The sequence below is a fragment of the Schistocerca piceifrons genome, chromosome X (genome assembly GCF_021461385.2).
Source record: "Schistocerca piceifrons isolate TAMUIC-IGC-003096 chromosome X, iqSchPice1.1, whole genome shotgun sequence".
Taxonomy (NCBI): domain Eukaryota; kingdom Metazoa; phylum Arthropoda; class Insecta; order Orthoptera; family Acrididae; genus Schistocerca; species Schistocerca piceifrons.
The window spans coordinates 434,504,352-434,530,731 of NC_060149.1; the positions used below are offsets into that span (position 1 = coordinate 434,504,352).

General features: G+C 35.8%; 1 protein-coding gene across 2 annotated transcripts in view; it reads left to right on the forward strand.

Moving 5' to 3' along the window:
* Window positions 1–26,380, forward strand: part of LOC124721771 (sodium- and chloride-dependent GABA transporter 1) — a 399,373-nt gene that overhangs the window by 357,606 nt on the left and 15,387 nt on the right. For both annotated transcript variants that reach the window (XM_047246882.1, XM_047246881.1), the window contains exons 9-10: window positions 10,819–10,931; window positions 23,387–23,518. In XM_047246882.1, coding sequence (XP_047102838.1) covers window positions 10,819–10,931; window positions 23,387–23,518 — 245 coding nt within the window. The remainder of the gene's footprint in view (window positions 1–10,818; window positions 10,932–23,386; window positions 23,519–26,380) is intronic.

Genomic DNA, 26,380 nt, shown 5'->3' on the forward strand with positions numbered 1-26,380 from the left:
AAGTGTTTCAATAAAGGTTTGGCCTCATTATGATTTAAGTTTGTGCTCTTAAGATAATCTGCATATGTTACATTGTGTTTGCTACTCAACCTTTTAATTTCATCAGCACAGCTTATAAAATATGTTTTGTATGTGTTGCTGGTATTGGGACTGTCTTATCATAATTTCTGATTTCACCTTTAACAGTATTAATTGCTGACCAGGTTGTTTTTCACTGGTTTTTACTATTGTTTATGAGATTAGTATTGTTTGTCTGTTTCACCAATAGTAACTCTTTCTTATACAGTTTCGTAGTGGCCATTTCAAGGTCCTTAATTTCATTAGAATTATTTACTTTGCCAAGGCACTTTAACGGTAGTAACTTATTTTTTACATTCTCCTGTACCACAATTTACCCTTTCTTGTTTTATGATATTTGCTTGGAACAAAATGAGCTTTTAACACACCTATTAAGTAGTTACAGAGCGTTTCATGAACTGTTTGGGCATTGGAATCACATCTTTGAAATAATTTGTCCCAGGAGTTATGCTTAGTTGGTGTGTTAGTTTTCTGAGATTATTTTTTCTGAGTATGAAAGTATTAGATTTTGATAACATTTGTCCAGCCTTGTTCCCATCTCTTCTATAAAATGTCCTAACTTTACCGTTAAAATGGAGTTGTCTGAGAAATCAAATTTCTGTACATTGGCGGAGTACATATCATGAGCACAGTAAGCATGCTTTTAGTCTTGTCAGTTCTGAATTTACATGATGGGAGTTGTGTTGCCTTAGCATATTCAGTAACTTATGTACACTGGGTTTGTTACATGTTATGTCTAAACTTGAATTGAAGTCCCACAATTATAGTTGCATGTTGTTTCCACTTTGTTACATGGCAGTGTACAATGTCTAAAATATCTAAAATAGTCTTTTCATCTGAGTCAGGGGAATGGTAAATACATACTAAGATAAGTTTCATTACATCACATATGATTCCAGTAATTTCAAAGTGTTTCTCTACAAATGCCCAACTTAGATCTAGTGCTCTAAACTCTCTTACATTTTAAACATAACAGTACCACGATTACGGTACTGGAATCTGCAAAAACCGTTTCCATGTTTAAACCTTCTGGTACATAGTATTCTATTTGTCCTGGTTTAAGCAAATGTTCAGATAAACATAGGAAAGAATACCAGTGCTTATTTTGTGACAATGACTCCCCCAGTAATTAAACTTTACTTTCAAGATCCTGAATGTTTTGAAATAGGATGTTACTGTGGCTTATCTGTGAGTTTCCTAGCTTGAAACATAAAACAATTGTCATTTAGTGACATAGATGTGTTTTGCCTTTGGCTCCTCCTTTAGCTGTGCTATATTTTTATTTTAGTTATTTATTTATCCATCCATAGACAATAAATATTGTATGGATGTTGTCCAAAAGTAAATTTATGGGAAAAAATTTATGGAAAAGGAACATACAAATTTTTACATTAAGTAGTACACAGAATAATACGATTTTGTATAAAGAATAATACTTGGTCATACACGACACGATAATACAACTTTTAATACATGTATACTAACAGTATTGTAACTTCATAGCCTGTTTGCCTTAAGGCTTTACTTTTGTCTCCCCTAAACAGGAAGCCCTTATATTCATTACAATAATTCAGTAAAGGTTTTACCACACTCAACAGCTGTCCATTAGATATACAAAATTAACAGTAGGGGATGAAAGAGAGTGTTTTAAGTTTTGCCATAATATAAACATTACCAAAATTATTTATTGGCCTAGTCATTTATCAATTAAAAACACTGTTCAAGTAGACATTCTTTAAATTCTAATTTAAATCTCTTTTTATCTTCTAACTTTCTGATGTTTGCTGGCAGTATGTTGTAGAGTTTTGTACCAATATGGTTCACATACCTTTTTGTGTGTGTTCTTTTTGTTCACTGAGTATGGAGTGCTGTGCTATTCTGAGTAGTTATGTAAGTCGGCATTTGTCTGAAAATCTGCAAGGTGGGCCCTAACGTATAAAACGCATTTGTATACATATAAGGAAGATATTGTTAGAACTTTAAGCTTGTTGAATAAGGGTTTGCATTGTATCAGTGGATGACTGTATGTTATTATTTGGATAGCCCTCTTCTGTAACAGAAAAATTTGTTTTAGATGGCAAGTTGTGGAACCCCAAAATGCTATTCTGTATGTTGCAAGAGACTGAAAATAGCCAAAATATGTCATCCTGGCACCCTCTGCAGTACAGACATTGGCAAAAATTCTAAGAGCAAAACAAGCTGAGTTAAGTTTCTGAATAAGCTTCATTACATGATCATTAAAATTAAGATTTTCATCTACATGAATCCCCAGCAGTTTTGCTGATGCCAGTCCGTCTATGGCCTTGTTACCCAACAACAGATCAAGATTTACATTTCGACATATTTTCCCAAACTGCATAAATTTGTTTTATTTGCATTTAATGTCAACTGGTTTGCATTGAACCAAATGTGGACCTTCTTTATTACTTGATCAGTAGTTGTTTGCAGCATTTACTTTGGTTCACCTGTTATCACACTAGTGTCATCTGCGAATAGTGTGGCCTTTGCTGCTCCATCTGAGGTGTGAAAGTCATTTATATAGACAAGGAACAATAAGGGACCCATAATACTGCCTTGCAGCTCTCCTATTTCCAATTTTTTGCATCTGATACTAAATTTATTTTGTGGCTGGCACAATCTGACATCAGTGCAACTACACTGTTGTCTTCTTCTAGATTTTTGATTATTTGTTTATTGTAGCATATTAGTGCTGTTTCCGTCATTTTACCTGCCTGGAAGCCATGCTGATTTCTATTTAGTAACTTATGGTCATTTAGATATTTGTTGATTTCGTGCGCCATTAATTTTTCTATTTTAGAAAATTCTGGAAGGAGGGATATTGGTCGATAGTTTTCTACCTTGTGCTTGTTAGCATTTTTGAATAATGGCTTCACTTTTGACATTTTCATCCCTTCTGGGCCTTCACTAAATGATAAGTTGGCTATGTGTGCCAATGTCCTTGCAATTTGTGCAGCTGTCATTGTTATGATATAACAGGCACCTCATCTACTCCTGCTAACATTTTAGGTTTCAAGCTTTTTATTACTTTGAACACTTCATGTTCATCTGTTGGATCTAGCCTCATGCTACAAACAGCTTTTGGAAATTCAGGTTTTTCTTGGTTTGTAACTTTCAAGATTAATGAAGTTGTTGCATTTATGAAACAATTGTTGATGTAATTTGGCAAATCTTTTTTCTTTTTTTAAAAAAAAATATTCACATTTTCTGTGTTTTTGAGAATTATATCCTAGTCTTTGTATCTCTTTCCTATTTCAGTCTTCACAGTATCCCATATGGCTTTTGATTTGTTATCAGACTGTCTTATTAAGTTGTCATTACTCGTAACTGCTGCTTCAGTTGTAGGTTCTGCTACTGCTACTATTATTGTTGCTACTGTTGCTGCTACTGCTTCTGATAATGGCATTGCTGCTGTTTCACTTATTTCTGGTGTTTGCTCTTTCACAACTACTGTGCTGTTCTGTGAGCTGCTTGCATTTGTTCACTTGTGTTAACAAAATCTCACATTTATCTTGGAGAGTTGTAGCTTTGCTGACAGCAGATTTCCCATTTGAGTCTCCAGGTAACACACATTTATTGTCCATGAGAGGTATGAATCCTTTACCATCACACTGCGCAGTTGAGACTTTATTTACTACATCCAAAATTTTTGTTACTATAAGGTTTTTCCCAAGTTTATTTAGTTGAAAACCATGTGTTGTGTGGAATCTGTTCGCCAAATTTCTCATGTTCACGAATGTTACATTTTCAAAATGCCTGCAAATATTTTTCATCTCTATATTTGCACTTTCAATTTGTTTGTTTACACAGGTCTTTTCTCTCAAGTCATAAAGATGTGGCACTGAAAAAACAATAACGTTTGTTCCTCTCAGCTCAAAAGCTCTTTATTCTTTTCTAGATATAAGAAACTGGAATATAATGAGTAGTACAATGGAAGAGGTACAACTCATCACATTACACACTGATGTGGTTGATATACTACATGTTCACCACTTGAAACTCCAAGAATGGTGACCACTTTCAAACGTGTCATAAAAATGGAAGCATTTAACATGTATCAAATTCATATGTGAGTATTCGATGGACAGAATGATATTTTGAAGGTGTCTGGTAGTGTCCAGATGGAGCTTGTAACTTATTTTCTGTCAAGATGGCCAGAAAAAAAGAAGATTAATTGACAAAATATTTGAAAGTGATGGTAAAGCATATGCATTTTTCAAGAATAAAACTGCAGTTGCTGTTGCTGTCTCTAATGGTGAAAATAATCTTACTGTTTGGCTGTGAAATTTTTCATTAGAAAAGTCCTGATTACTGAAATTTATGAGACACTGCAAAGCTGATGTGAAATACATGGTGATCAAAATAAACTCTATTTACAGTCATTTTTAAAAGCTTGTGTTACAGAAACAATGACTGATAGCAGCTCCTATGAACAGTGTCTGACTGGAAGCTGGCTATGGAAACAGAAATGAATTCTCTGAATAAGGATTAAGTATGAGAATTAAGAAATATGGCTAAATCAAGTGAGGTGGTTGAAATTTAGTGGTTTTTGCTGAAAAATTTAATGAAAATAATAAAGTAATTAAGACTTGATTAACAGCAAAACGATATACACAAAAGATTAGATTGACATATATAGATAGTAAGATTTGAGGTAGTGAGAGCTCTTTTGTGTGTAGCAGTTCAGTGGAATAAGTGTATGAACAGATTGATGTAAAGACTGCATTTCTCAGTGGTGTTTTGGAGGAAGAGGACAATGATGATGGTACATGGCATGTGTGTAAATTGCTGGAAGGACTCTATAGGATGAAGTAAACTTCAAAATTCCAGTACAAATGTCTTATTAAGTTTCTCAGGGACTGTAATGTATGGGAGAGCTGTACTGATCCATGTGTGTTCTATGCTGATAACATTATACTTCTTTTTCACATTAATGATAGATTGATAATGGACTCAGCTGATTCAGTAAGTAAATGTACAGAGCAATTGGTTGATCATTTTCACATCACTGTAAATGATGTTGATTGCTACCTGGGATTACAAATCAACAAATTCAACAACTGTATTCAAAGAAACCAGTCAGCATAAATGGAGAGAATTTTATGTAAATATGGCATGACATATTTTTAATAATTATATTATTAACTGAACTGTGATGGAGAGTTGGTGAATCATCTCCTTTTAATAATATAGAACTCCAGCAAGAAATATTTGAAATATTTATGTACAGAATGTCAATCATACAAACTAATTGGGGGACATGGATGTCTGAATAACTGGTTTAGTCAAATAATCAATCTTTACATTTTTATTTACCAGTTTACCAATACAAACTACAAATATTTATAATAACATGAATCTCTTTTGATATTAAAAAGGCAAGTACAGCAGGAATTTATGTAGTACAGCCTAGCAAAAAAAATGTAATACATAGGCATTTTGCACATACAGTACATATGTCTAGAATTAATTATTTTTAAAAAATCCTTAATTTTGATGTGTCTAAGCAAGCCTACCTACTTACAGGAAGCTAAGTCACACATTTTCCAGGGCAGATGTCTCAGAACAGTTGCTTTCATCTTGAGCTTCAAATCATTGTAAGGCAGTTTCTAAACATCTAAGTGCTTCTGAAGCAACTAGTATATATTCATCTACGTTTTCTGGATCACAATTTCATGAGAAAGACACTGGCAGCATCAGGTTTATCAGTGCAGAAGTTTACAGTTTCACTATCCTGCATGGTTTGATGCACTGGAGCTGCATCATCAACGTTCATCCATTCTTTGCCATCTTCTTCATTGCATTCATGGAAATTGAGTCCTTTTAGCATGCTGAGCATTTCAGACATATCATTCTGTTTGTCATTTTCAATTAGACTTTAAGAACTTTCTGATACAGACAAACTTTTATTCCAGGCTATTTTTCAATTTCTGTTTCTTTACATATCTCATGCTGCTCTGATCACGTAGGATGCATCTACTAAATTAATATTTTTATGGTTTCTTCATAACCTTTCTTCTCCTGCCTCTTCTCTTTCTAAAAATAACCTATGTGACAATTTTCTCCTGTAATATCATTTGAATGTCTCAGTAACACCTTGTTCCATGAGCTGTAATAAAGAGATTATGTTAGATGGAAGAAACATCACTGCTAAGAACTCATCATCCTCATGTAAGGTAACAAACACATGATGAATGAGTTGGTGCATTGTCAAGTACCAGTAATGTTTTCTCCCTTTAACCTTTCTTTAACTAATGAGCTATCACAGAGGGTGCAAAACTTCCATAAACCATTTCACGAAAATCGCACTATCCATCCAGTTACAGGGAGGATAGTGGCACAAGTGAGCAAGTAACAGTTCAGTTAAGCATTCATTTGGTTGACTAATGTTCAGATAATCAATGCTCTATTGTGCTTAACACAGAGTACAGGCTGTTAATGTTGTTTAAAGAGTTCAAGATTATACTGACCATACACAGGACAACAAGTGGTAATTTTCTCAAGTTTCAAGGTTGTCCAATTATGTGCAAAAGTAAGGCTTCAATGGATGTTGAATATGTGGCTTCAGGTGATGCTTCCAAATCACTTACATGGTTAGATCAGTTTTTGCAGGAAGTTATATATGGTAATGAGTCCTCAGTTCCTAATTTACAACTAGATAATCTAAGTTTCAACACATTTACTTCATAAGCAATCTAAACGCACAGACACATTATGTCATTATATCCATCAGCTAGTTAAGAAGTAGATTAGAGTGAGTTATACACCAACTAGCAGACAGGAAGCTGACATTCTTAAAAAAGAGGTTAACATTTGTGAAGTTACATACGATGGAGGGATTCATTAGCATGGTGTTTACTTCATGATATAAAAAAATGTAGGAGAGTTATTTTGTTTGTTTATTTACAACAGGCTCCATTACAACTTTTTTGTAATACTACATATGTATAATGTGCATGTGCATGTGTGTGTGTGTGTGTGTGTGTGTGTGTGTGTGTGTGTGTGTGTGTGTGTATGTGTGGGTGGGTGGGTGGGTGGGAGGGTGGGTGCAAAATCTAGTGGTCATGAACTTTATACTACCACCTCTCCTCCCCTTGCCAACCAAATACTGGCAGTGAAAATTTTTTCCACCGCCAGGATTCCAACCGGTTTACCCATGTCCAATTCCACCACATAAGTTTGCATTAACAACCTCAGCCACGGAGTTGGAAATGTAGGAAAGTGTAAAATTGTTTGTGTGATCAGTGTTATTGTATCTTAGTACTCTTCGAATATGTGAACAAGTGATGCAAGTGCTTTTGGTAGCTCTAGTTCTTTACTGCTGTTGGCACATGGGTATTGCATTGTATGACAGTGTGTGTGGTCATGCTTTTGATGAATAAAATAGAACTTTTTCTTCAACTGACATATGATATTTTAACAGAAATATTGAGTTTAAACAGACTTATAAATTTTAAACAATGAATATTCCATTAAATAAGATGCTGCTACAAAGAATGTTTTTATTATGGCACTCAAAGATAACGTAAGTTATACTTTAAACTATAAGAATCAGGAAAATACAGCTTGTAAAATGATACTAAAATTTCAGATAACTACCATATATATATATATATATATAATAGAAGGAAACATTCCATGTGGGAAAAATTATATATAAAAACAAAGATGAGGTGACTTACCGAACGAAAACGCTGGCAGGTCAAAAGACACACAAACAAACACAAACATACACACAAAATTCAAGCTTTCGCAACAAACTGTTGCCTCATCAGGAAAGAGGGAAGGAGAGGGGAAGACGAAAGGAAGTGGGTTTTAAGGGAGAGGGTAAGGACTCATTCCAATCCCGGGAGCGGAAAGACTTACCTTAGGGGGAAAAAAGGACAGGTATACACTCGCAAACACGCACATATCCATCCACACATACAGACACAAGCAGAAGGATGAAGCTCATGAAATGTTTGAGTCTTACCACTGCGGATCATTGCTTAGTTGTGTGTAAAATTGATGAACTGCTTGTGTCTGTATGTGTGGATGGATATGTGCGTTTGTGCGAGTGTGTACCTGTCCTTTTTTCCCCCTAAGGTAAGTCTTTCCGCTCCCGGGATTGGAATGACTCCTTACCCTCTCCCTTAAAACCCACTTCCTTTCGTCTTCCCCTCTCCTTCCCTCTTTCCTGATGAGGCAACAGTTTGTTGCGAAAGCTTGAATTTTGGGTGTATGTTTGTGTTTGTTTGTGTGTCTTTCGACCTGCCAGCGCTTTCGTTCGGTAAGTCACCTCATCTTTGTTTTATATATATATATATATATATATATATATATATATATATATACACTCCTGGAAATTGAAATAAGAACACCGTGAATTCATTGTCCCAGGAAGGGGAAACTTTATTGACACATTCCTGGGGTCAGATACATCACATGATCACACTGACAGAACCACAGGCACATAGACACAGGCAACAGAGCATGCACAATGTCGGCACTAGTACAGTGTATATCCACCTTTCGCAGCAATGCAGGCTGCTATTCTCCCATGGAGACGATCGTAGAGATGCTGGATGTAGTCCTGTGGAACGGCTTGCCATGCCATTTCCACCTGGCGCTTCAGTTGGACCAGTGTTCGTGCTGGACGTGCAGACCGCGTGAGACGACGCTTCATCCAGTCCCAAACATGCTCAATGGGGGACAGATCCGGAGATATTGCTGGCCAGGGTAGTTGACTTACACCTTCTAGAGCACGTTGGGTGGCTCAGGATACATGCGGACGTGCATTGTCCTGTTGGAACAGCAAGTTCCCTTGCCGGTCTAGGAATGGTAGAACGATGGGTTCGATGACGGTTTGGATGTACCGTGCACTATTCAGTGTCCCCTTGACGATCACCAGTGGTGTACAGCCAGTGTAGGAGATCGCTCCCCACACCATGATGCCGGGTGTTGGCCCTGTGTGCCTCGGTCGTATGCAGTCCTGATTGTAGCGCCTACCTGCACAGCGCCAAACACGCATACGACCATCATTGGCACCAAGGCAGAAGCGACTCTCATCGCTGAAGACGACACGTCTCCATTTGTCGCTCCATTCACGCCTGTCGCGACACCACTGGAGGCGGGCTGCACGATGTTGGGGCGTGAGCGGAAGACGGCCTAACGGTGTGCGGGACCGTAGCCCAGCTTCATGGAGACAGTTGCGAATGGTCCTCGCCGATACCTCAGGAGCAACAGTGTCCCTAATTTGCTGGGAATTGGCGGTGCGGTCCCCTACGGCACTGCGTAGGATCCTACGGTCTTGGCGTGCATCCGTGCGTCGCTGCGGTCCGGTCCCAGGTCGACGGGCACGTGCACCTTCCGCCGACCACTGGCGACGACATCGATGTACTGTGGAGACCTCACGCCCCACGTGTTGAGCAATTCGGCGGTACGTCCACCCGGCCTCCCGCATGCCCACTATACGCCCTCGTTCAAAGTCCGTCAACTGCACATACGGTTCACGTCCACGCTGTCGCGGCATGCTACCAGTGTTAAAGACTGCGATGGAGCTCCGTATGCCACGGCAAACTGGCTGACACTGACGGCGGCAGTGCACAAATGCTGCGCAGCTAGCGCCATTCGACGGCCAACACCGCGGTTCCTGTTGTGTCCGCTGTGCCGTGCGTGTGATCATTGCTTGTACAGCCCTCTCGCAGTGTCCGGAGCAAGTATGGTGGGTCTGACACACCGGTGTCAATGTGTTCTTTTTTCCATTTCCAGGAGTGTGTATATATATATATATATATATATATATAAAAGAGAAAGGTAGTGTTCATTTCTGTGCTCCTCATTACTGTGATTCAAATCTTAACCTATATGCCTATAGAAAACAAATGCTCAAAATTTGTGAGGTTTTAGAACATTCTATAGTACACCTTGCATTTTTTTTCCAGTGTATTAGCAAGTTTTCATTAATATAATCGACTCTACATAGTTTTTAGTAGTCACTAGTCAAACAAATTATCATTAAACATTTTTAAACTAAACATTTGTTTAAATGCCCTCTGCATAGCATTATTGAATAAAATATATTTTGCACAGAAGTAGATGAAAATAGATTACAACATGATAACAAGCCATCATACTTTATGACATTTGTGATCCTAATGGTTAGGTTAGTTTTAACCATTAATTAGGGCAGTAATTTATCCTGAATTATTAATATCCATTTTACAGCCTTAAAAAAATTATTTGACAGATACACAATACCACAAATCCCGACCACACAACTAAGCAATGATCCACAGTGGTAAGACTCAAACATTCCATGAGCTTCATCGTTCTGTAAACAGAATCCAGTGTCCTGAGTTCCACCAAGCAGTGTGGCACACTGTTTAGCACTTCAGACTCAGAGCTGGTGGGACCAGTTCTCAAATTCCTGCATGATCATCTTGATGCAGGTTTTCTGTGTTTTCCCTAAACCAATCAAGGCAAATATCAGGACGCATTATTAGAAAAGGATATGGCTGATTTCCTTCCACATCCTTTATCCCCCCCCCATGAGAACTCATCTAATGATGTCATTGTCAGCTAGATCTTTAGCATCCTTCCTGCCTTCCCTCTTTCCAAAGTGTACAACATAAAAGCAAAGAAAACTTTATTGTCAACATGTTGCCTCTAAACTATAGTCTTCATGCTTTGTGTTGTTGTTGTGTTGAAAAAAAAAACTGAAATTATGTTAACATTTTTCAGGACCAGGGCTGGCATTTCTTGCTTATCCATCTGCTGTTCTACAGTTGCCTGGTGCTCCAGTATGGTCATGTTTATTTTTCTTAATGTTGCTTTGTATTGGCCTTGACAGTCAGGTAAGTAATTCAAATCAAAGATAACAGTTTCTATCCTTATCATTTTAATTTTCTTCTTCCTAGTGTCAGATGCTGCAGAAAACAGTATTACATAAAATTCAGTTGAATGAAATTAATTAATTGTAGCTGAGCAAAATCTGTTGATTGTAGAAGTATGTCATCTGAAATGCAACAATGATAAAATTATAATTTCATAAGACTGACCTTGTCCAAGTCTTGATGGTCAAATGGCAAAAGAGATAGGGGAAACTGACAGGATATCATGCATAATATAAAGATAATCTTTCAATTCATTCAAATTGTATCTGTTAGATAATTTGTAACATACTTAAATATATTGATAAAAGACATGAGAGGACAATTTTACACCAGTAAAATTCCAAAAGAACAGGTAAAGTAAATGTGGTACATTTTGCCTAATACAGTGTGTGCCCACCATGAACAGCTGACACTGTTCCACATACCTTTGACAGGAAATCTACGAGACTTTTTATTATGCCACTCATCGAGAGAATTGGTCTCCCTTCTGGAACAGTTATGGGAGATGCTGGCATACTGCAGTTTGTGTTTTGGGTGAATCCCAGATATATTCAGTAGATTTAAGTCAAGGGTAGATGCTATCCACAGAATTTAAATGACATTCTCTCTTATTTATTTATTTATTTATTTATTTCTTGTTCCGTAGATCCAGTTAGTGAGTCAATCACAAGGATATGGAATGTGTCAAATTGTACAGGTTTCAATTTAAACTTACAATAAATACAAGGGCAATTCAATGGAAAATTGTACATAGTTTAAGTAAGACATACTATAAATAAAGTAACAGATACAATGTCAGCTAGATAACATAACTACCATTTGACAGAAAAAGGAGTTTCAAATAAAGGTTAAAGATAAGAGCACAAAGTTAAATCAGATATTAGACCTACAAGAGTAAATACATGTACAGCCAATCTGTTGTTACAAAAAGTGCGCTAATGCCCAAATGCACAATAAAATCAATTGAACTACTTCTAGACACAATAAGTTTAGTGATGGTATACATTTTCTTTCAGGTATTCATCCACAGTATAATAAGATTTCTCTGTCAGGTAATCTTTGGGAACTTGTTTAAATTTTGGCAGTTCTGTATGAACACATTTGATATGTAGTGGTAGAGCATTGAACAGCTTAATGCTGGAGTAGTAAACTCCTTTTTGTACCAGAGTGAGACGTTTCATTTCTAAATGTAGATTGTTTTTGTTTCTGGTATTATAACCATGGAATTTACTGTTGTCTTGGTAGATGGAATAATTTTTGCACACAAAGGTCAGCAAGGAAAAAATATACTGTGAGGCAGTTGTTAGGATACCTATCTTCCGAAACAAGTGCCTGCAAGAGTGTCTTTGATGGACCCCACACATTATTCTGATTGCTTTTTTTTGGATGGTGAAAACTTTTTTTGCAAGTGGTTGGTTCCCCCAGAATATGATAGCATATGACATCAATGAGTGGAAGTAGCCAAAGTAGGCAACCTTAATAGTGTCAACTTCAGCCACTGAAGAAATTACCCGTAGTTGTCCATCATTTGAGTTCCTTCCATAAAGAGTAAAGAACTGCCTGTGGTACCATCACATAACAGAACAAATTTCTGGAGAAGCTCAACCCCAGTACTTTTGATCAGTCAAAGAACTATTCCCAATTATTAAAAGACCTGTATGACCCCACTACTGATTGCTGCATACACTATGAGTCTGCCATGATGGAACTGGTATGTATTACACACAAACATTGTGTTGTTTCATATTTCATACTCTCTCCTGATGTAAAAATTTTGGTTGTGATGCCAAATAATAAATTTTGATTCATCAGAGAACAAATATTCAGTGGGCTTCTGTCCATTCATTTACCCATCAAACCAATATATTACTAAAATGGAATTACAGCAGTGGAGGTAAATAACAAACATAATAACTCTCTCACACCACTAAATACAGTCACTAAACCTGAAAATATTCCACCTACAGTAAGCCAGACGAATGAAATTAAAGAGCCGAAGAATAACAGTGATATCTCTGTATATTCCAACAGTCGTGAGAGAGGAATCACCAAAATTTTACAATAAGAACATTGTTTAAACACAAGCAGTTTCGTCAAACCAAGTGCATCCATGTGTGAAATCATAAAGAACTGCTGCAATACCAGTAACGAACAATGCAGGGTACTAATTGCAGGCTCCAACAACGTGTATAAAAATGAACTCAAACATGCCACAAAGTCATTAACAAAAATACTGATGCTACTAGAGAAACAAACAACAATTGTTTTGGGAATACCACACAGATTCAGCCTCCCAAGTTTCTCCTGTGTAAACAAGGAGACTGAAAAAGCCAACAGGCAGTTTTATAAAACCTACCAAGCCTTCAGAAACACATTCTTTCATGACATTGAGGATATGGATAGAGAATTCTATACCAGACATTGTTTGCACCTTAATGGGAAGGGAAAAAGTTTCATTTGTAAAAAAAATTGCAGAAATCTTGAGGAATGTTCATGGCACATCTAGCTCAGTGGCCATTCCTTTACCCCAGTCAAACCAATTGTTCCACGAAGTGCAAATCATAGGAGTAACAGCACTATCTACAGTGCCATCTGGACCATAATCAGCAGATAAAACATCCCCCACCAACAGAAGAAGAGGAAACAACTGCAAGTGAAATGTGTAGTGAAACAGGCAGGTGAAAAATAGTGCCTCCATTCCACCTGAAAATTTTTTTAACATCAGGCATGAGGAAGAGGAAACCGCAATTTTAAATAGAACCAAATGTTTAACTGTACATATATACTTTAGTATAAATAAGAAAACAGAAAAAGAGTCAATGTAGAAATCTTACAAACAATGCTAATTTTGAGACTTTAGACAGAAATACAAGCACTTTCAGAATGCATTTGAACATTAATGGATTAGGTACAACCAATCATAATGGTAGAGTGTTTAAAATTGATGAACTGCAGATTTTACTCTCAGAATGCAAAAGTATTAAAATTATTTGTTTAAATTAATATTGGCTTACAAAAGAGTGTGTCACAATTTTAAATAAGTTAAACAGTTTCAGTGTAGCCTCAAGTTTCTGTAGAAGAAATAGTACCTATGGAGGCTCATGCATACTTGTAAATACACTATGTGATCAAAAGTATCTGGACACATGTATGAAAATGACTTACAAGTTCGTGGCACCATCCATCACTAATGCTGGAATTCAGTATGGTGTTGGCCCACCCTCAGCCTTGATGATAGTTTCCACTCTTGCAGGCATATGTTCAATCAGGTGCTGCAAGGTTTCTTGGGGAATGGCAGCCCATACTTCATTGAGTGCTGTACTGAGGAGAGGTATTGATGTTGGTCGGTGGTGCCTAGCATGATTTCGGCATTCCAAAACATCCCAAAGATTTTCTGTAGGATCCAGGTCAAGACTCTGTGCAGGCCAGTCCATTACAGGGATGTTATTGTCAAGTAACCACTCCATCACAGGCTTTGCGTTATAAACAGGTGCTCGATCATGTTGAAAGACGCAATCGCCATCCCCAAATTGCTCTTCAACAGTCGGAAGCAAGAAGGTGCTTAAAACATCAGTGTAGGCCTGTGCTGTGATAGGGCCACACAAAACAACAAGGGGTACAAGCCCCCTCCATGAAAAACATGACCACACCATAACACCACCGCCTCCGAATTTTACTGTTGGCACTACACACACTGGCAGATGATGTTCACCGGGCATTCACCATAACCACACCCTGCCATCAGATCGCCACAGTGTGTGCCATGATTCATCACTCCACACAACATTTTTCCACTGCTCAGTAATCCAATGTTTACACTCCTTACACCAAGCGAGGCATTGTTTGACATTTATCAGCGTGATGTGTGGCTTAAGAGCTGGCACTCAATCATGAAATCCAAGTTTTCTCACCTCCCACCTAACTGTCATAGTACTTACAGTGGATCCTGATGAAGTTAGGAATTCCTGTGTGATGGTCTGGATAGATGTCTGCTTATTACACATTATGACCCTCTTCAACTGTCGGCAGTCTCTGTCAGTCAACAGCCGAGAGCGGCCTGTACGCTTTTGTGTTGTACAAGGCCCTTCACATTTCCACTTCACTATCACATAGGAAACAGTGGACCTAGTGATCTTTAGGAGTGTGGAAATTTCACGTACAGACATATGACATAAGTGACACCCAATCACCTGACCACGTTCGAAGTCTGTGTGTTTCGCAGAGCACCCCATTCTGCTCTTTCACGATGTATAATGACTACTGAGGTTGCTGGTGTGGAGTATCTGGCAGCAGGTGGCAGCAAAATGCACCTAATATGAAAAACATATGTTTTTGGGGGTGTCCAGATACTTTTGATAACATAGTGTAACTATTTAGAATACAAAGTGGATGATGATTTCAATTTCCTAAATGAAGAAGGTGTATTTGAAAGTTGCTCAGTTGAATTAGAAAAACAAAATATTGTCATTATACCAATATACCAAATTCCAGGTGCAGCAGCAACAAAATTATTTTTACCAAAGTTAATGGGTCTTTTACAGAAAGTCAATAATGACAAAAAGAAAAGGGTTTTAATAGCCACTGATTTCAATACAAATTTATCCAATGAAACCAGTGACTCAGTACAGTTTATGGACCTAATTCAAAATTTTGGGTTCAAGACAAACTTCACGGAATTCACAAGAAAAAATGACAATACAGAAACTTGCATTGATAATATTCTAACAAATTATAAATTCGATGATGCATGGAACCTGTGTGTAGATTTAGGACTTTCAGACCATTGTACTTTGTTTATTGAAATGACTAATACAAATAAATAAAGTACAAGAAAAACATACAGCAAAAGACATTTTACTGTCAAAAACTTAAAATTGTTCTACTCTAAATTAGAAGAGGTGGAGTCAAAAGTTCAAGATGAGATTTCAATCTCTGTATATTTTAACATTTTTTTAAAAAGTTTTTATATGTATTTAATGAAATATTTCCACTTAGAGTGTGCCAGACAAAAGTGTCTAATAAGCTAAATTGGATCACTGCTGGAATAAAATATCCAGTGAAAAAAGACAACTGCACAAGGAACTGTAATACAACAAAGACCCTGTTTTCATTAACTATGTTAAACAGTATAAAAGCATATTTAAAAGGTTAGTGAAAGCAGCAAAAGAAATGGTTAATAATAAATACAGCTCAGCTCATGGAAACAAATCAAAGGTAGTCTAATCCATCATAAAATCAGAACTGGGGATTAGAACTGACAGCAAAGATATTTCTAAAATTAAGGTGGAGTAGTAAAATTGTAACAAACCTGGCTCAGATATCAGAGTCATTCACCACTTTTTTAATAAATGTATCTAAATCAGTTGTAAATGTACATGCTTATGCAGAAAAAGTACATTTAACACACAAGGCACATGAATACTCTAACAAATTTGAGAAATTTTCAGTTAAAGGTGTAGAGAAAACTATATTACAGCTAAAAAACAAACATTCTGCTGGGTGGGATGGCATACCAACCAAAGTAGTTAAAGTAGCTGCCAGCATAATAGCTCACCTTCTTTGCTCAATAGTTAATAAATCACTTGAAGAAGGCCACTTTCCAGATGTCCTAAAGTATGCATAGGTAAAACCTTTGTTTAAAAAAGGCCCAAGAGAACATATGGGGACCTACCACCAAATCTCTAGTCTCCAGATTATTTCAAAAATATTTGAAAAAGTGGTGGTAACATAAATTTAAAAAATTATAGAGAAATCAAACATATTTATTTATTTATTTATTTATTTCAGATAATCAGAAAGGCTTTCTAAACGGCAAGAGTACAATAGAAGCCATTAATGAGTTTGTGAAAGAAATCAGTTCCACCTTCAACAAGTTGAGAAAAGTTGCAGGATTATTCTGTGACCTCACAAAATCATTTGACTGTGTAAACCATCACTTTTTCCTGTATAAAATGGGAAGATACAGAATTGGGGGTTGTGCTTTAGAGTGATTTAGGTCATACCTCACAAACAGAAAACAAAGAGTAGTTATATCAGCAAGTAAGGAAAATTATTTCTCTGAATGGATGATTATTTCACAAGGCATTCCACAAGGCTCAATTCTGGGTCCAATTTTGTTTTTACTTTATATAAATGATCTACCCTTGAACATAAATTCACTCAGTTTTATTCGCTGATGATACTTCTGCCCTTGTTGAAAGAAATGACCCCAAACAAATTTCTTCAACTGTCACAAAACTATTAGACAGTTTGGAAAACTGATTCCAACTAAATGGGCTGAAATTAAATACTGGGAAAACACATTTGCTCAGTTTAAAACTAAGAACTCTGAGGTAAAGGAATTCCACATTAGTCGTAGAAAACAAGACCTGAAAGAAGTGGACCGTGTTAAACTTTTAGGCATGCATTTGGACCAAAATCTATCATGGTCTTCAACATAAAGTATTTAGCAAGTAAATTAAATAGCCTGACATGAAAATTCTGTCATATTCAACTAGTGTGGAGATGAGAAAAACAGTTTACCGTGGCTACTTTGAATCAGTTATAATGTATGGGATTATTGTTCGCTCAGAAATTTTATTATTCCTTAGAAGAATTTCTTAATGATAATATGACAATCTGAGCAAGAAAGCAAGTGGTTGAAATGTTTTGTTAATTAAGCTTAGAAGTTTTATGTCTAATAAATGACTATAATAATTATTCTCTCTTTTTACAGTAATACTGCTGTTTGGTTACTCACAGTCTCTGTAAATTATAAATTAATAATTGTTGTTTCTGTAATACACATAAATTGTAATTGCAGTGTTGACGAGTCCTCTGTACTTTAAATCTTGTGATTTAACTTTTTATGTTATGGGACAGTAAAAATTCTGATTCGGAGTCTGTTATACTGTTAATAGGAAACACACCATGAGCCTCCATACAAGGTGCCAATTTTATTATGATAATTTTGGACAGTTTTTGATAATATTTTACATGCTGTTACTGCTTACAATTCAGCTTTTTTTTTGCATATACCTGTATGCCTTGAACATGAGATAACGATCTCTGTTGCTGTATATGCTCATAGGTAATGTTTCCTTAGTATTCGTTGAATACTCCTCATTGTGTGAAATGAGTCTGTGGTTATGAGATGGACTTTCTACAACAGTCCAGTGGCATTTGCTATCTCATGCTGTAAATGATTACCTTTTGTGCTATCAGTGGCTCAATACACAACATATTCTGATAAATCATATTGCTAAGAAACTACACCATATTCTCTTCACAGTAAAATGGTTACTAATAGCCAGCCTTTATCATTCCAAGTACATTCACATTGACACATTCCACATCATTACAAAGTGTCATACTCACGATCTATGGAACAGGTATCTATGTACAAATGACATATCTAAATTAGCCAATCAGATGTTTTTACTCTATTTGTACCAATAACATATGGTTATATACAACACTGTTTGAGGTGCAACATTCATTCCAGTATGTATCAGGACATCTTAACAGGACAAACAATTATTTTCAGGAGTGAATATTACACATACTTGATTTTTTTCACATTAAAATCACAGTGATACTTTTGAATAAATAAATACATTTTGAGACAATGGAAACTGATATTAAAATATGGGGAAAGGAAAAATTAAGGAAGGAAGAAAATCTGACAAGCCTGATAAAGTATGCCATAATACTTACTCTACAAAAGTAAATCTTCATTTGATGTGTTGTAATCTAAAGAACAAAAGAAAAGAACCCTCAGATTTAATGCCCTATACCAATACCAAAATATGTAATGATAGAGCAGCTAGACAATTATGGCAGAGGAAATCAGAGATCAGCTTGTTGAAGGACCATCATAAATTGTGGAAAGTACAGGAAACCTAAATAAAGGTCACCAGACGAGAATTTGAATCTTAATCTTCCCAAATAAAGGTCCATTGTATTGATTATATCACACAACATTGCATGTTCAGTAATTCAAACTATTTTTTAAAAAAATTACATTGAAAACTGCAGAAAAAGTCTTGTGTAGCTTGCAATACTTCATCAATGTCAGGATTTGGAAAAAATATGAATAATTGGAAGAGTTTGTCATTTCACTTTATGCTTGAGATCTATATTTTCTTTTTGTCAAACGAGAATCACCAACAATACTTATTAATTGTTTGTAGCTATAACACAAACTAAGTTTTGCAGATCTACTATCAGAGGTGGGGGTGTATTAATGTATGTTAAGAGCACATTTGATTTTAATTCTGTAAATGTAAGTAAATATTCATTAGAAGGGACAATTGAATTATGTGCAGCATGTATAAAGATACCAAATGATGAAATTTATGTTATATGTTTATATAGACCACCAGGTGGAAACTTCGAAGTTTTCTTAACAATGTTTTGTGACATGATAGAGAATGTTTTTATATCATACCTGAACAAGTTAGTAATTATAGGAGATTTCAACATAAATGTATTAGCAGATAAGTTACACACTAGACTATTCAAGAATACTCTGCTTGAATATAACGTAAGATACCTGATAAACACTGCAACCAGGGAGACTGATACATGCCAGTCTGCAATAGATAACATAATCACTGGTATTCATCTTTACGATCTTACATCTTCTGTTATTATAAGTGCTTTGTCAGACCACCATGCAGTAGAACTAAGTTTGCACATAAAAAAGGTTCCTACACACAGTTGCTATAGATATATTAGGGTGAATACAGACCAAAATATAACTCAGTTCAATAATATGCTAAGGAATGTGGATTGGAACCGTGTTCTAACGACACTTCATAGTTATGGCAAATTCTCAAGTGAACTATTCTACATTCTTAACCAAGCCTGCCCATTAATAAAAAAGAGAATTCAGTTACATGCTGTAACCCAAAACTGGATATCAAGTTCAGTCACTGAGGCTAGAGAAAAACTAAGATGGCATGAGTATGCTATGTTAAATGACTTGAGCAATAAAAAATTAAAAGAAGAATTCAAAAAGTATCAGAAATACTATTTAGACCACCTAATTTCAGAAAAACAGAAACATTTTGAAAGTGTCATTCAGAGCTCAAATAATATCTCGAAAACATCATGGTCACTAGTAAATAGAGAAATAGGTAAATCTGGGAACCATACAACCGAAAATCACTTGCTGATAAACGGCACAATAGAAACTGATCAGAATAAGATAGCAGATCTATTTAACAATTACTTTGCTTCTGTTGGCTCCAGCATAAACAATCAGCTTAAAAATCATAAATACGAATTCAGAGGAACACCAGTGTCAGGAAGTGTATTTTTGATGCCAACAAGTAAAGAAGAAATAATTAAAATAGTGAGTAGCTTAAAGAATTCCCATGCAGCAGGATATGATGGTCTTAGTCTGGACACTCTTAAGAAATGTATACATAAAATTGCATCACCTTTATCAACAGTTATCAATTCTCATATGGAAGATGGTTTATTTCCAGATGAGTTGAAAATTGCCCGAGTTGTGCCTATTTTCAAAAAAAGAAACAGGAATTTAGTAGAAAACTTTTGACCCATTTCTGTTCTTCCAATAATATCCAAAATGTTTGAGAAAGAAATATACATAAGAATCTGGAACTTCCTGGTATGCAAAAAAGTGATTTCTAAGGGGCAGTATGGGTTTGTCAAGGGGTCATCCACCATTACAGCAGCAAAAAACTTAATCGAAGGTGTCACTCAAACAATAGATAATAAAGAACATGTATGTGGCATCTTTCGAGACTTACAAAAAGCATTTGACTGTGTTGATACGACCATATTGCTGGACAAACTGTGAAACTATGGCATTCGAGGCACAGCCCATAATCTGATGAGGTCCTACTTGACAAATAGGAAGCAGTTTGTGTCTATTAGCACTACAGAATGAACATACAAATCAAACACCACTGACATAAATTTTGGTATACCACAGGGGTCAATATTAGGACTACTCCTTTTTATTATCTACGTAAATGATATTCAGTCCATCACAAACCATGCAACAGCTATCTTATATGCAGATGATACCACGTTAATATGCAGCAATCCAAGCTATTCACAGCTCGAAGTGGAATCCAATACTGCAGCAGGCTTAATTCTGCAATATTTTAATGAAAACAAACTAAAATTAAACACAAATAAATCTGTCTATATTGAATTTGATCTTGGGAGGCAAAAAACTCATGAAAACCAAATCTTAATGAGTGACGAATACATTAAAAAACAATACTCGACCAAATTTCTTGGCCTGACACTAGATGCAGAGTTAAACTGGTCTGATCATGTGAATGATATTTGCAAAAAGCTATGTACTACCATATATGTCCTAAGAAAACTGACACCTTTTCGCAACATCACCACTCTGAGGCAAATATATTTTGCACTATTTGAATCCCATCTAAGTTATGGGATAGAGGTATGGGGATCCATCAGTAAAGGTAATATGAAAAGTGTACTTACCTTACAAAAGAAGGCACTTAGAATTATGGGAAAGAAATGTGCCAGGGAGTCCTGCAGAAATTTGTTTAAAGAATTTAAAATACTAACTGTTCATAACCTGTATGTGCTGAAGATAATCATTATGGCAGTAAACAGTAACAAAACACTTAATAAAGAAATACACGATCACAACACTAGAGGTAGAGAGAGACCCCACGTCATCTCTCATAGAACAACACTTTATGAGAAAAGCCCTCACTATGCAGGCATAAAATTACTGAGATGCTTCCATCCTAATATCTCCAAATTTCCCATTACAAACTAAAAATGAAATTAAAATTATGGCTCCTAAACAATCCTGTATATTCAATAGATGAGTTTCTAGATTTAGTACACTCGTATGATGGAAGACCATCTATCTAAAAATATATGTAATCTCAGGTCTTAGACTGTGTCACAAACTGTAAATATTTGAATGTCAGATATGAATACTGTTACAAACTGTAGAATCCTTAATCTAAGTATGGCAATAACAACTTTTTTTTCTGTATAGTCCATATATGTAACTCTGTTCTGTCAACTACATTTAGAAAAAGTTGTGTAGATAAAAGTGCCAGCCAATAATATGTAACCCTAGTAAGTAAGGCTCTGACTTATCCAGAAGACTGGAACAAAAAAAACCTTTTTTTGTAATCAGTTGATGTTGGATCAAAATAAAATAAATAAATAAGACACCCATAAAATAAGAGTAATTAATTTCTACATAGAAAGAATGTGTTACAAAACAGATAAAAACCAAAGGAAAGTGAGATTCAATATTCATATCAGTAAAAATGTTTTCATGGTATGAGGTGTCTCAGCAAGTATCAAGTGACAGACAGGTGGTGCATTTAATAATTAAACAAATTTACACCCATACAGGGCACATATTATCTGATAACAGATCATAACAACACACCATGGTACCTGGCAACAAATGTAATTGTTTTAGATATTAGAGGGAAAAAGTAAAGAACAATACAAGTACACTAATTTGTTCTGAAATGAAATTCTTACATAATTATTTTGGTGGTGGCTTCCAAGTCAACATTAAACAATAGATAGATATGGCACTATAACCTAGCAGACAGTCAATGGGATGGTACAGAAGCAAACCATCTGAGTAAACACTCAATTACATCTCTAAAAAATTCCGTGTGATTCAGCAAGTAGTATTTTTTGCATGAGAATAGTTGTGAGACTAATGGGAAATTTATGTGCAAACTTAGTCTGTTGTACAAATAGATGTGTTGGTCATGATACTGTTCACACAAGAGGAATAAATGATTTAAATTACCTTCTGTTATTGTATGGCGAAGTTGGAGAGCCTCTGATACCTATCCTGCAGCAGAGACTGGATATGTTGACATGTTAGGGTCACATTGTTATGTAGGATGTAAGGTGTCATCTAACATACATCCAGTCTATTAAAAAAAAGGCATCATCCTTTGCAGGAAAGTTGCAACAGTGCAAGTGTTACAAAAATTTTCACAATTATGGTTGCTGAACTACTTCTCAGAGTAACACACTTAACAATATCTTACTGAAGTACACTAATATTCTACCACAAATTAGCAGCTGTGGGTATTTAGCAAGTTTTCAAAATTCTTATGTGTTACTTCATATCATCTCTTTGATGGTAAAATGTTTTTATTATCTGAGATGTAATGAAATGTAAATGAGAAAGTGAGATCTTACCACCGTACCACATTATTATGTAAATATAGTTTATTAATAACAGTTCTAGTACAGTTTTACATCTCAGTGGTTGAAATTAGATTTAGGAACAGGAAAATTAATCTAAATGTCTCTTATTTAAATTGAACTGGAATGCTAGATTTAAAATCACTGCTAAGCAATTGAACATTATTATTTCTTATGTTCTCACTTTTTAGTCTGATCACTTGGATCACTTTCTATTCTAACAGTTCTGTACAATGGAAGGATTTGTAACAGCAATGGTTGATGAGTGGCCACAGTTGCTGCGCAGAAGAAAAGAGATATTTATTGCTATTGTATGCTTCCTATCATATTTAGTTGGACTGTCCTGCATTTCACAGGTAAATAGTAATTATTAATTAACTATTTATTTGATGTAGTTGGTTTGATTCCTATTTTATTTAATAACTGAAGACAGATATGTTTCATTGGATTTCAATATACTGTTTCTTTTATTTTAAATCATAAAATGCTTTTAGGTTCATGCTAAATGAGATATTTTATTTATGCGTGGGTATAATACCTACCTGCATGCTTCTGTAACACACATATTGTTTTCCATTTTCTTTTATTTGAACACCCTATTTCAATAATCAAGATTTATCACAATCATTTTACAGCTGTATCAGTTTTACAAAACATATCTTAGAATCTTATTTTATGACATTTGTGCCTATATTGTACCCTTATTCCGAGATTTGTAACACTCATCTATGCAGTGCAAGTGAACAGCTATTATTAGGTCACAGGAGTTGCATTATTGCTTCTCTGTTTGTGTAGGGTAGTTCTCATTGGACTTAATTTAAAAATCCATTTCCTCCTTGTAACTTACATACATTTAAAATACATAATGTGCAAAACCAATTTTGATGTCACATTAGCAGACTTATTCTGACTTTACTGAATTTCTTCTTTAGAGAGGCTGTTATATGTATGCCACAGCATAAATGTACTGATTGCAGAATCGCTTGTTAAGAGTACACTTCATCCCATTCTTACAGATTAGCACAAATGCCTTTAGTATGATGAAGTAATTTAAAAATTTAAGAACAAGGGACACAAAACAGATCACTTTTAAAATTAATAATATAGTTTGATGAATAGCTCTCAAATTAAGGACTGAGATTACACTTAAATGTGAACATCTATGAAAATGTTGAGACTGTTGTACTTCCTAGAAGTGCAAGACACTATGTGTATAACCACATTAATCTCATTATCAGTGGGCATGCATGTTATGAAGCCAAACCACTGCAGCCCATAATGTTCTCTGTACACCTGCAAGGACCTTGACTGGAGTGTTCTTCATGCGTGTCAGTCTATAACTCTGGAACTAAAGCATCTTTCATCATCATCTGCAAGCTCTTGCTGTTTTCCAGGTCTCTAGAATTTGCACTTTTATGAGTAAGGTATTAATGACAGGCATTTAAGAAAACACTAACTTTTCTTATCTTAGAGAAGACTGAAGCCACCTCTTGCTTTGAAAGATGAAGTACAACAGAGTTGTTGTGATATTTTAAACACAACTGGTTTAAAAAACAACAATGACTGGCATTACCTGTTGCAACTATGTCATATGGAATAATTCTGTTGGAGGTGCCATCCAACACCTGGTTCTGTTCCGCAAGCTCTTCATGGAGCTGAAATAATATTTGTTTGTAGGCAATAAATTGTACAACTGTTCCCAGATGATGAGCTATGGTGGACTACGCAGATAACTTTACAAAGATAATTTATAAACATCCATAATTATTTCTTGCACTGGTCTTCCACTAGCAGTTATTCTCTAAATTTAGCCAATGATCTCATCTTCCAGCAATCACTAGTAAGAGCTTCACATGTCTATTATGTTAGCTAGAAGATTCTAGTCATCATTTGTCCAGAAATCAAGTATTGTGAAAGTTTTTTCAGTGCAGCTAAAGTGAAAATTCTGAAGCTCAAATGTTATAACAATGTGGTCACTCATAGTTACATTTTTATTTACTGTCTGGCCACTAATTCTCTCTATAGGTGATCTGCTTGGTAGCTCCAACTGATCTAGTGTAATATGTACAGGTTTCACCATCTCTAAGTAGGCCTAGCACATAGTGAAACACCATCCATCACTTATCTGGGCCACAGAAGCATTTCCAATTCATTTTCTCAGAAAATCTAGAAGTGCCACAGTATCTGTAAATACTATGGAGGCATAATGGAGAATCAGAGAATCAGTCCATTTGAACAAATTGTGTATACATGAGTGATATGAAAGTAACAAATTATAGCAGTACCTCTCCTTGTAGTCAGTTAGCACACCATAAAAAAATGTGTAAATCATGAGAAATTCCAAAGATGTTGTGACAACAGACAAGGTTAGAGCTTTTAAGGTAAAAGTTACAAATGGCAAGGAATGAACAGCTAATATTAGTTAACATTAGTGAAATACACAAAAACAACAAAATTGTGAGCATTTGTTTGATATACAGCATCCTCTCACTTGTTAAATTACCTCATCATTATTGTATACAGTTTCCATCCCCTATCTGGGTCTGTTAACAGCATAATCCTCTCCCTCTTTCTCTGTACTCCCACCATACTTCTCTCTTCACTCTGACCCAGTCTTCTCCTCTCTTTTCACAGATTCCTTCACTCCAACAGTTCACCTGTGACTTAGTCTTCTTCTAGGTCTCCTGCCTCCTATTGTCACTTCACAGAGCTGTCTCATTATTTTGCCAACTCTCATTCTTTTAATATGCCCATACATACTAATCTTGTCTTTTCTTTGGGGTCTTGCTTGGGCTTCTATTTCACTATTTCTCTCACCATCTTATTCCTTACTCCATCCACTCTAAAGTCCTATTCTGCTTCTCTGAAATTTCATCTCACAAACCTGTATCCTGCTCACTTGCCTTTTCTTCATTATTCGCATTTCTGATGCTTGCATGAGTACTGGGGCATAATATACTTGGTATTACATTTGCTAACTTTTTGGTGGTATGTCATTGCTCCACACCAAGCTTCTGACACTCTACAGTAGGCCATGGGTTTTCCTTCTTGTTTACTTTATGATTCCTGCTGGAGTCTTCTACTATGCTCATTAGTTACTTGGAACTACCCATGTTCCTTAGCACTTGCCCTATAGTGCTTACACACATTACTACTCTAATCTTAAGCCTTATTGTCACCACCATTTCACACTTCCATCCTCTCCCACTACTTCCCCC